The 12,414-nt window shown below is 47.2% G+C and overlaps 1 protein-coding gene across 3 annotated transcripts in view; it reads right to left on the bottom strand.

The window, feature by feature from the left end:
* The window catches only part of UXS1 (UDP-glucuronate decarboxylase 1), a 67,725-nt gene that overhangs the window by 22,004 nt on the left and 33,307 nt on the right, over positions 1 to 12,414 (bottom strand). For all 3 annotated transcript variants that reach the window (XM_011984681.1, XM_011984682.1, XM_011984684.1), the window contains 2 exons: positions 10,824 to 10,883; positions 8,182 to 8,303 (listed from right to left, as the gene is read on the bottom strand). In XM_011984681.1, the coding sequence (XP_011840071.1) occupies positions 8,182 to 8,303; positions 10,824 to 10,883 (182 nt within the window). The remainder of the gene's footprint in view (positions 1 to 8,181; positions 8,304 to 10,823; positions 10,884 to 12,414) is intronic.

Raw genomic sequence — 12,414 nt, 5'->3', positions numbered from 1 at the left:
GGTGGGACCATGTGGGCAGGCGGGAGGACAGTCGGTGGGTGCTGACACCACTGTTTATGGTGGCAGTTCAGTTGTCACCCACATGCATGGCTTGGAGAAAGGTATAGTTATTCCTCATCTCAGAGCTGAGGAGAGGTCCAGGGTCTGACCCAAAGCCACCTTCCTAAGAAGGGAAGAGCCAGGCTGAAAACCCAGGAAGGGCACAGCAGGCAACACTGTCTCATTTAAGGGAGAGCCTACCTCTGAAGGACCAAGAAGTAAACACATTCATGAACCCCTGACTCCCACACAATGTTCTGTCTGCGAGTGGTCAGGCCCTGCTGACACTGAGCTGGTGCCTTTGAGCATAGACAAGGCTGTCAGTCAGAAAGCTAACTGCTGACTCATCCCTAGGCACGGCTGGGTTTCACTTTATGCTCTGTGGTTCCGTCCCCTGTGATGACCCATGAGTCATGGACAGCTCCAAGCATCAGGAAGGTCAGGACAACTCCTACAAGCCTAAGCTGCGCCAACATAGAACCAACGGAAACTCAGAGAGGATGGATGCTGAGGGCCCTGCACAGGGTGCAGGCTGGAATGTCTGGATGGCCTCATCTCATCCTGGGATTCATTATCCCGAGGAAGTCACTTCAGCTTCTAAGACTTAAGATCCTAATCTTTGAGATGAGGACAATAATATCCATTCTACCTACAACACAGGAGTTAAAACACTGAAACCGTTTTGAAAACTGCCATCATTACTATCTACCTCCAAGGGATGGTTCTCAACCCAGTAATTGCCCTTGACCTCGGTCCCCAATTTTCTGATGACACTAATTTACCTTGAAGTGACGGTGACCACGTGTGGAATAGCTCACACACATTGCCACCAGGACACTAGGATTGCAAGGGACAGGCTGAGGCTCCCAAAGGCCCTTTGGAAACACCAGCTAGGTTGGAACAGTGTAAGCTGGCACCAAACGCCTCCTTGCCTCATTCGTAGCGCTGAGAGAGGAGTGAGGGCTTGGGTATGCAGGTCCTGAGACATGGAGCCAACTAACAGCAGGCCCGAGAAGCAAGAGGTGATCCAAGAGGAATAATGAAGGTACAGGGTTCCTCCCTCCCCAGATATCTCCTAAGGACAGAAATGTTACCAGCAGGGATTACACGGTGTACACAGCACCTTTGACATAAGTGATTTTATCTTAGAAAATGACTCCATTTCACATTTCAAAAGGCAGCCAACCAACACGGTCTAGATGTTTGCATAATCAACAGAGACAACTCCCAACCAGATTAAGGGCATAACCCTTTACTGTCGTCCTCACCAAAGGGCTCAAGGGCCATAATGAACAGGACTTCTACAACTCGAGATGGCCATCTTGACAGGCTCCACCTTGCTGTCACTCATGATCAGCACCCAGCATCTGCCGCCAAATCAAGGGCTCTTCCATGCAAGATGATGCTGTGCGTCCAGATAAGCCCAGGACCCTCTCCTTGTCCATGTCACTGTCCTTGGACTGGTTCATTAACCCCTTTTCCTCTCCCCTTATCTCTCAATGTTAAATGTTACTCTGTTTGATGTGGAATGTTTAATCTAAACATTTATATATTAAGTATACTACTAGGTATGGTTTGCAGTACTGACTGACCTGTGGAGTGGCTTGAGCCTGTGTGACCACAGCTCTGATTACCGAGTGCATAAAGTACTAAGAAGTCCCTCCTTGGAAACTGCATAGAGCACATGGATTTTATGATGGAAACAGTATCAATAAAAGCCTGACCTTGTGGAAAGACACAAACGTTCATGGACCTGGTTATGTCTGATCTTGTTTGCCCTGCTCACGACACATGGGTTCTCCCTCAAAATTTCTTTTAAAATGTAATGGAGAGTACAACAGGTCCCCAAACAATATCATTTCATGATAACACTGATGAGAAACAAAATCACCTCCTGGCTGGGGCTACTGTCTGCATGCAGCTGGCACGTTCTCCTCTCCCCACGTCTGCGTGGGTTTTCTCCGGGTACTCTGGTTTCCTCTCACATTCCGAAGCTGTGTATGTCAGACAAGTGGGCTGTTCCAGGGGTCCCAGTGTGAGTGAGTATGCCCTGTGAGAGGGTGGCATCCTGTCCAGGGCAGGCTCCTGCCTGGAACCTGGAGCTGCTGCGACAGTCTCTGGCCACCTGAGACCCTGCAAATAATTATCTTGTTTTTATTTGTCTTCCTTAGGTGGATGGCTCACATTTATTTCAAATCCTTAATATCAGAAGTGTTTTAGTCTTTATTTAGAATTTTGGTGATGTTTTGTGACCAGAAATGCGCCTAGGAACTTAACTCTTGTTTATAGCAACTAGCCTGTGCTACTGCTGATTTTGTTCTATGTCCTTCTGCTGAAAGTAGCAGTTTCCAAGAACCCACTGATGCTGTTAAGTGATGACTTTCTGTGCTATATCAAGCCACTGAACACTGTGACATGATCACTATATTCGCTGATGGAAGGTACTAGTAAGGTACTAGTGACAGAAGGTGGAACAGAGCCCTGCATAGTGGGAGCAGGTCCTGGAGGAGGTGCCTGGGCATATTCACCTGTAGGGAACAGGATGGAGAAATGCCAGGAAGTGCACCCAGGTACAGCAGCCCAGACTCTCTTTGACGCTTCCCTTGGAGAATTACGTGCACATCCCTAAAGCAACAGGGTCAGGCTGTGAGGGCCGAACCCCCTAACTCCCCTAGGGCCTATCATGCATATATCTCGGGTTCTGCTCCCTACCTGTGGATAAGACTAAGGCCACTGCAGAACTGCAGAGCTCACTGTGCTGAAGCACGATTCTCAAAGGTGCTAAAAGGTTCAAGTTGACTCAAGGGGGTGGCTGAGGAAGGGGGTCTGGGAGGGGTGTGTCTGCAACTGCTTGGCCATCTTCCTCAGCACTCCTGCTTCAGCATCAACAATCAGCTGACCTTCCTGGGGTCTGCTCTGCAGCAGGCCAGGAGGCGTGGATATCACTCTGCCAGTGTCCAGGTGGGACAGGTGGGATGCGGCCAGCAGGCACCCAATGAGTGAGTCACAGGGCCAGGAAGCCAAACTGCTACTGGGCAGATCCAGAGGACAGGACAGGCCCCCTGGGGTGTCAGTCCTACCCATGGAACACTGCATCTGGTTTGGCTGCTTATTTTTTTTTTTTTCAACTCAGGTAGAATATATATACCAACTCTTTGACTTTTTCAAAAGTACTTTGATGCCAGGAACTAACACAAAACCACACCTTCAGGGCCATTAGACTAGGTGATTTCTGAGTATGATTTCTTTCCACTCTGCCATTTGCTGGTTTTATGAATCGTGGCCTGTTTTGCAGATCCAGCCCAGTGGGTGGGCCACAGACCTCAGAGTCAGACTCATGAGGGGGCGATGAACTCAAATGCACACTAAGCACTGACCGCAGCCTACGGGGGAGGCCCCCACATTTATCAAGCCACTGCGTCCAAATGCATGCAGAGGCGGCAATTTAATTCCTCCCTGGCAAGTCCAAACCATTCGGGAGAAGCTCTGCCCTTTGATCCCAACCTCCATCTCACTCCATCCCACGAAAAAATATTCCAGGGAGTTTCTCTTTTTCTAAGGGATGTGTGGTAGATTTTTCTGGAAAGTAAAATTCTATTTTGAATACATTAGGAAATTTCATTCATTAGAAGAAACTCAGAAGAGAATCCTTAGGAAAAGAGAAATTTTTCTATAAAAAATTTTTTCCTACCTCTATCTTGTTTATATTTTCAATCTTTACATATTACTCAGAGTAAGACATATCCACATACTATATAGCATCTTGACAATAAAATGACAATTTAAACTTAAGAAGGGACATGTTATCATGTATAAGAAATTAATTAAAGTTGTTAAAATAATGAATTAAAAATATGCCAGACGTACTATTCCACCTGGTTCACCCTGCTTGATTTTTTCATTTGTCTCCAGACAGCATAAATCCTAATACGAAGTTTTGTTGTTGTTGTTGTTGTTGTTTTTGAGACGGAGTCTCGCTCTGTGGCCCAGGCTGGAGTGCAGTGGCCGGATCTCAGCTCACTGCAAGCTCCGCCTCCTGGGTTCTCGCCATTCTCCTGCCTCAGCCTCCCGAGTAGCTGGGACTACAGGCGCCCACCACCTCGCCCGGCTAGTTTTTTGTATTTTTTAGTAAAGACGGGGTTTCACCGTGTTAGCCAGGATGGTCTCAATCTCCTGACCTCGTGATCCGCCCGTCTCGGCCTCCCAAAGTGCTGGGATTACAGGCTTGAGCCACCGTGCCCGGTCAACACGAAGTTTTAAATTTTCCCACCAAACTATCCGAAAAGGTCACGTTTAGAACTATAAACTGACAAGGTCACAGTGCAGCTCCCGTTGCTGAATCTCCCAGCTGAGAGGTGCAGGGGTGACACTAGCGCAGGCATGTGAACCACTCGTTCTGGGCACCGTCCCACGACTGTGCGAGCTGCAAAGGAGCCTTGGCACCTTTGGACTTGGAGCTGCATGGTCTCCTCTTGCTCACTCATTCTTCCTTACCTGCTTCAGCCTGCAGGGATAGCCAGGGAGTGTGGGGAGGAGCAGGCCCCACAGGTACCCAGCTGAGGGTCCCAGCCCCACTTATGGGCTAGGGACCTAGAAACCAGTTTTGGAGCCCATCCTCCTATCTGTGCGATGGGCTGACCACTCCCACCTCAGAGCGGGCTGCGGGGAATTCACTGAGATTAAACAGACTGAGCCCTAACAGAGGCTGAGCATGCAGCAGGCACTCCAGCCCCCAGTTCCAGCTCTCTCGCAACACCCACAGCACGCATGCAGAGCATCCTCAAACAATGTCACCTCCAGACAGGGGCACGTCCGAAAGGCACAAGGCCCTGCAGGCCGCTGTGCTCAGAACACAGTCATAGTCCCAGAAAATAACAATCCCTTTGGAGTTGTTGCCCCAAAGAGGTCCAGTGATTTGCCCCAGACCAGGCCATGGACAGAGTTCAGACCCAGTGTGGCAGGAGGTGCTTGGACCCACCCTAGCTGCCAGCTGTCACAAAATCCTGAGTTAAAGAATCATCTCAACGTCTTCATCCGAACGTTTTATATCTCTCACAATCTTCACATACTGGTGGTTGTTTTTTTTAATTTTCCCCCTTATGTTTGTCTCTAGCTGGAATTACGTATAGCAATTTCTCTTTTTTCTTGCTTAATCAGTATTCTCTTATTTTTCTATACCTGGCAAAATATCCTGCCACAGCAGGAACTGAAACTTGTCTCAGCTGTGAGGTGTCTGCTCCTACGCGCAGAGAGGAAAGGCACCATTTTCCTCCCTCCTCGACACCCATTCAGACAAAAGTGGGAGTGAGTATTTGGGTACCAATCTTAGGGCCCAGAGGGGCTTGTGGTCTTGGACCCATGGCTCTTCCTACAAGGGAGCACAACATTTACAACATGAACAATGGGACGGAAGGTGGGAAGAACACACGGCACCTTCTTCACAGGCCTCCTGGAACTCAGGCAAGACCACAGTGACCCTCACAGGCTCACTGCTCTTAGTCACGTCACTCCTTCCTCATCAGGAAACTACAACCTCCTCCTGTCTGCCTCGCAGCCGCCAGAACTGGACAGGGCCCCAGCACCCCTAGGGTCAAGGGCACGGTCACTCCCTGACATAATGACCACACAGTGGGAATGGGTAGGGTCCGTGGGGAAGGGTGGCAACATCACACCTGCTTCACACCTGCTTACGTGCCCCCCTCAACGTGCCACCAGAAGTGGGCCTTCCTTGGTGCCATTTCTCACCTGAGCAGATGCAAACCCTCAGCACATGTGCTAAGTAGAGTGTGAGCCCCAATGAAACTACAGATCACTGACCTGTTGGCCAAGACCCCAAGTTCCACACTCTCCTTCCTAGAAAGTGCTGCACCTGCCTTCCGTGGGCCAATTCTCAAGCCTCCCGGTGTGACGGAAAGCAGCAAGTGTGGTTCCCACATGAAGAACCCACGGCACCCGTGTGAACTACACTGTGAACCTGGCCACAGAAGTGACTCTTGCAGCCATTCTGCAACTGTCTGTTGGGGACTCCAGGGTGGGAGGCCCACGCCTGGTAACTCCATAGAAGGCGTACCATGCCAAGGGAGTGACAGGGACACCCTCCCCACAGGGTTCACATCAGGGATGTTACCTTGAGCAGAAGGAACCAGTTGACCACACGGGGTGCTTCTAACACGTACATTACTCAGAGATTTCAGGGCAACGCTGCCCATGCCATTAAGCTCCCGAGACCTATGTGAGCAGGAATGTAAATGCTGATGTTCCAGAGTTACTAGGTGTTACCTTCCTGAACCCCCAGGCACAGATGACAGCAACGGATCCAATGTTAGTATGTGTGTGAAATGCAGACCCTGGCTGGAGTCCAGGCCCCTAGAACTGTTACCTCGCATACAGTTGGTGCTCAAGAAATGCTGCCTCTATTATTACCAAATACCATAATTATCTCAAGCATATACTTAAGGTAATACGTATACCCATAAAGTTATCAACTACATTAGCCAAATAACCATTTAATTAAAACTAAAAGCTCAATCAAAATGTCCCATTTGTGTACCAGCTTTACCTGTGTAAAAATTCACTAGGTAAGAAATACAATCATAGGACTGAAAGCAAAAGAAAACAGTTGAGAATCATATCACTCCTGGAACATATTCTAAATAAAATGCAATTACGTGCCCCTGACACTCTAGTCAGTACTCCTAAGTACCCATGCACACAGAGTGGTCCTGAGTGTCTGGGAGATCATCTGAAGCTTCTGAGTCCAGATATTCTGGGCCCCAGAATTATGAAAGCATGTTCCTACTAAAACTGATTAGCATTTCGTAGAGGAAGTGGATAATGTAAGCCAACAGACTAAAGTAGCATCGAAGGCAATTAGTTCTGCTTCTGGCCAAGAAATAAAGCAGTAAAGTTTAAATATCAACAATAGCATAAGGTTAATTTATGGATCTTTAATGCTGGCATTTCATTAAACGCATGATGAGAAAGAGAGTCCTCGACATTCTCTCCCACCCGTCAGAGAGCCTACCTGGCTTTACATTGCCCTGTCCTCTGTGGTACCATGGGGAGGGAAAGCGATTAAACTCTCATCCGAGGTCAGGAGCAGGTGACCTGGCCCTTGGCACATGCTTGACTGGGGCTCTGCCGGGACCTGAGACAGATGGTCAGGAAAACTCCTGGATGCTGGCCATGCTGACAACACTTTCCCCTCCTATAGAGCACACAGCCAACAGTTCCCCAAGCTCACCTGCAGACTAGACCCTGGGCCTGACAGCACTGCTCCCAGAAACAGACACTGCATCTACCAACAGCCTGTCCTGGACCAACGTTCCACAGCCACGTTGATTTACCTGCATGTCCCACCATACCAGAGGGCATTTTCATGAGGATGTGGAAGTTCAGACCCAAGTCCAAGGACACACTCAGTGAGAACATGAATGGAATATCCTATGCCTGGGCCTCCACCTCTGCACAGTTGATTGGCTCCTGCACTGCCCTGATGTGGGCAAGGCAGGCTTCACACACCCTGTGTCAGAGATAAGAACTGAGAGAATGAAGGCTTAAATCTTAAGCGTCAACACGGCAGTACGGCCAGTGTGGCAACCTCAGCATGTTGGTCTGTGAGCAATTTCTCCTATAACATGCGGGAGACCAAAGCTGTGACATAAAATATCCTTGGCAAAAGCACCTCAGCACAACAATGACTAATGAAGAAAGCGTGAAATAATGTAAATACATATCAATAACAATTCCTAAAGAGGTTCAAATTACAGCAATAATGCATCCATTTTTATACTTAATTGATAGAAAAGTAAAAAACGAAGATCCATTGATTTGGAGGCTTCAGGAAAAGAGGCACTTCTTAGCTGCTAGTGAGCAAATGGCAATGAAGAAGCATTCTGTTCATAGACATAAAACAGTATTCCAAACCCAAGAATTCATCTCTAGGAAATCATTTTTAAAATAAGGAGATACAGGTAAAAAGCTGTTGATACTACTATTAATTTATAATACTGGGAAACTGAGCTTCCCAAACACCTATCCCCAGACAAAATCAGTCAAGGCATTCATTCCTTTACAGCACTTTACATCTCAGATCAGGGGCTCAGCACGCCTAAACCGCAAGCCCAGACCCTGGGGAAATACCTGCTTCATGTAGGCATAGCACATGGTCTCTGCGACACGTTTGCCTTCATCATAGCAGGCCCGAGGTCCTATTGGATTCACGTGGCCCCAGTAATCCTCACTTTGAGGGTGGACTTCAGGATCTACGAAGGGAGAAAAGTGAGACTGTTTTCATCTTTCCTTTTTCCAGTTCATATCAATAATGCATATTTATGATGCAACAGGGAACTTCGGAAAGACCCATTTAGAGATGGAGAGATGTAGTAAAGAGGCCACCTCAGGTTTCCGGTCCATTCTCTAAGTTCCAGTAGGACACGATATTAAGCAATGACAACATTTTACTTACAGGGAAAAAGAAAAAGAAAAAGATCAGGTCTCCCAATTTTAAGTTTTCCCTCTCTTCCGTAAATTGTTCTTCACTTTTAGAGTGCTACGCAAATTACAATTAAATAGAATCTATGTGAAGAGATACATGGTTTTGTTTTATATTTATAAAATCGATAACTGGAGCAAAACATGTATTTATTGAAAAAAATGAAAAACGCAGCATCTGTGGAACATGATGACTTTGACACGTGCCATCAGCAGAACACATCGGGACCTGTGACGAGACAACGTGGAGGCTCCTGTAGGGCAGGTGGAGGGATGGGGTGTTCCCTGGCAAATGGGAGCCTGTTCTTCTAGCCCTCATTTTACACTCCCAATTCCTGTTTCTCTAGCGTATAAATCAACCACGCTTTAAGACATACCAGGGGAAGAGATTATTGGAAGAAAATAAGTAACAAATTCTCTTATTCACACGAGTATATTTCTGGAATGTGAATATACATCTAATTTATTTAGTACACCTAGAATTTTATACATACTTGAGTACAACTATGATATAAAACGTGTAAGTCTCTGCCATGAAATCTGGACAAAAAGATGCACTGTTATAAATTCCCATCTTGTTTATCTTACCCCTGAAGTCTGACTTGGGACTCAGTGGGCCTGAGCAGGTGCAGGGAGGCAAACAGACAGGTATCCTGCCACATGTCTGCTCAGCGGATCCCCCTGGGTCAGCACAGCCTCCGCGGCAATGCAGAAGTGTGCTGCAAAGAAAGGTCTATGTATCTGCTGCTGTGGTTTAAAATTCCCTTTCGAAGGGCAAACTTCTCACTGCTCAGTGAGAGAAAAGTTCTAAGGAAACGACTTCCTGAGAGAAGGGAATCATTGACTTAAATTCACAGAATGGACCAGATGATTGATTTCAGACCTTTTTCCAGGGCTCTTTGACAAGAGCTGGGCAAGCTACACTCCAAAAGAGATGGTCATAAATTCGACAAAGGACAAGCAAGAAAAGGCTGGGTACGCCCATCTGTCCCTGGACAGGCACCGTCTGGACTGAAATGCTCAGGACGGCAAGCTTCTAAGTAAGTCCCCTCACAAAATCACCGTGGAAAAAAACAGGGAAAACTTACATTGTTAACTCAAAAGTAAAGATCCAGAGTCAAAAACAATTTCCAGTCATCTCCCCTTTCCAGCATTCTGTGAGGCTAAGGCACTAAGCAAACGCTCCACAAAAGTTTACTTTGGTTGTTCAAGGTCAGAGGAGAGCACTTGGTGACTTCCACAAATTACACTCTCAGCTATTTAGGAAGCCTAAGGAACACAGGCTCCTGTCAGACACGCGGATAATAAATGAGACAAGTGGGGGAAGCAGGGTGGCTGCGGGAAACATGTCACTGTGCTCCTCTGGACAGACACCACATCCCACAGGTAGGGAGGGGCACGCTCTGCTCTTTTATTAGTAACTGCTGAGGACTTCAAAAACGTAGACTATGAACTACCTTTTCATAGAGATTACAAAGAATATCACTGCATTGAGAAGAATTTCTCTGTTGCTATGTTTTTTCATTCAGTTTCCTTACTTAAAAAAAAAAGTTTCTTCTGATTTTGCCCACTTACTTCCTTCTCTCATCCACAGTAAGAATGTAAAATAGAAAAATTGCATCATACCAGGACCTGGCTTCCGCTGCATCAGCGAAGCAGTTCTCCTAAACCCTGCACACTCAGCTGGTTTGGGGCTGAAGAGAAATCAATACAGATTGGAAATATAGACCCTGTTCCCCACTCCTCAACTCCTTCCCAGGCAGTGAAGGAGAGGGAGGCTGTAGCTTGGTAAAACAAACTCATGGGTGTTCTGACACTACCTGCTTAAGGTTCTTCCAGAACTCGTTATACAACAGGGGAGGCAGTAAGCGCATGTCTCTTCTCCCAGGAAGCTTTAAAGGCCAGCCCGTGAGCTCTTGGGAGGTCAGGCATGCAGCACGCATGACTCACACAGAAGAACGACATGTGCTAGCCAAACAGGTAAAAAGATAGTGTGATTTCTGGGGTGTTTTCAGAGCAGAATGGCAGAAACACTTCCGTGGAATCATAAATGGTGGGTCTTTATTGACCAGGTGACAGGGTGCAGTGCTCCAATGATGTGTGATCAAATGAGAGGTTGTCCTACCAGGCAGAGGAGCTCGGCAACCGGGGAGGATGACAGGTAGCCTCTTGTGCACAGGAGGAGCATGGGCGGGCTGTCTCCTTAGAAAAGAACCCTGGACTCTTCCGAGACAGGATGAAAATAGACCAAGGGCTAGAGTGAGCGTACCCTGAGAGAGCCCCCTACTCACCTCCATACACCTCCGATGTGGAGGCCAGGAGCAGACGGGCGCCGACTCGTTTTGCCAGCCCTATAGAAAGCAAAGACATGATAAAAGAGACTCGATTTACATGTGCGGGCACATTTTTTGCTGGCCAATTTAAGCAATGTTTTAGTATTAAAGACATTTAATTATCTATTCAATTATCTACTCTTACTGCATCTGCTTTGGCACCAAAATAAACAAAACAAATGCAGTAAGAAAAACATAAATGGATTCTCAGAAGGCCAGTATTTTGTTGAATATTGTCATAAGCAGGGCCAAATGCAGAATCCGTTACTTTGATAAAGTGTGATTTCAGGAGTTTCGTGAGGCACTCCTCTGCCCCCAAATATGACCCCATATTATACTGGGTAACTTTCCCTTGGTTGGCAGAAGGCAAGGCCCTTCTCTCCTTAACTTCCACAATGGTCCACCTGCCACTTCCTGAACATGTCCTGGGCTCTTCCAACTGCCCATGCCACCCTGTCTGGATAACTGTCCACGCATTCTTCTTCCTCCTTTGCAGTTCAGCTTACACAGCACCTTCTCCAAAGCAACTGTCATTCCTCAGTCCTGCTCTGAACCCCTTCCCTGGACTGACCACTCACATGTAACTGACTAGAACATCATTATCTATGGTGGTCAAGTAAGTATGGAAAGTCTTCCAAACTCATTCACAGAGTCCCAGTGTACAGAGGTTCATTACAGGCTCCAAGAACCCCCCTGACCTTCACTAACCCTGTACTTAAGACAGGGGACATACCCCATCCCCAATCGCCACTACCCTAGACGGGGGCTGTGTGGACACCCCTCAGCTCTGTCCCCCACACAGAGCAGGGGCCAACACATGCCCACAAAGCACTGCTAGGAGGGTGAGACAAGCTAGGCACATGCAGCCTATGTGCGCTTCTGGGCGAGGCTGGTGGGGGTGGAAGGATTCTAGCGTGCGGGAACCAGAGGTATTAGCGTGTCCAACAATGTAGTAGCTTCAAAATGAAGGACCCTGAGATCTTTTTCTTCCTGACTAAATTTTTTGAGATATTTGTACATTCAAATTCAATTGTACAAAGTAATATAGGGATCTTATGTATCTTTTACCCAGACTCCTCCAATGCTAAAACTTGCAAACTAGACTGTGTCACTATCAGGACATTGACATTGATATGATCGGTGACTATTTCCACTGAAATGGACATTCCATTGATAAAAGTGATAGAGCATTTCCATCTCCACCAGGATCCCTCACACCGCCCTTCTGCAGCCTCTCCTCTCTCCCTCCCACCTGCTGACCCCTGGTAACCACGAACCAATTCTCCATGTCTATAATTGTGTCATCTCAAGGAAGATACACAAATGGAACATGACCTCTTGGGACTGAATTTTTTCACGGAGCATATTTCCCTCAAAATCTATCCAAGCTGCAGTGTGTATCAACAGGTCCTTCCTAATCTATTGCCGTGTACAATTCCAGGGGATATATGGATGCGCTGCCGTTAACCATTCACCTATGACGTACAATTCCAGGGGATATATGGACGCGCTGCCGTTAACCATTCACCTATGACGTACAATTCCAGGG

The sequence above is a fragment of the Mandrillus leucophaeus genome, unplaced genomic scaffold (genome assembly GCF_000951045.1).
Source record: "Mandrillus leucophaeus isolate KB7577 unplaced genomic scaffold, Mleu.le_1.0 Scaffold271, whole genome shotgun sequence".
In the NCBI taxonomy this organism is placed as follows: Eukaryota; Metazoa; Chordata; class Mammalia; order Primates; family Cercopithecidae; genus Mandrillus; species Mandrillus leucophaeus.
This window is presented reverse-complemented; position numbering and strand designations above follow the sequence as displayed.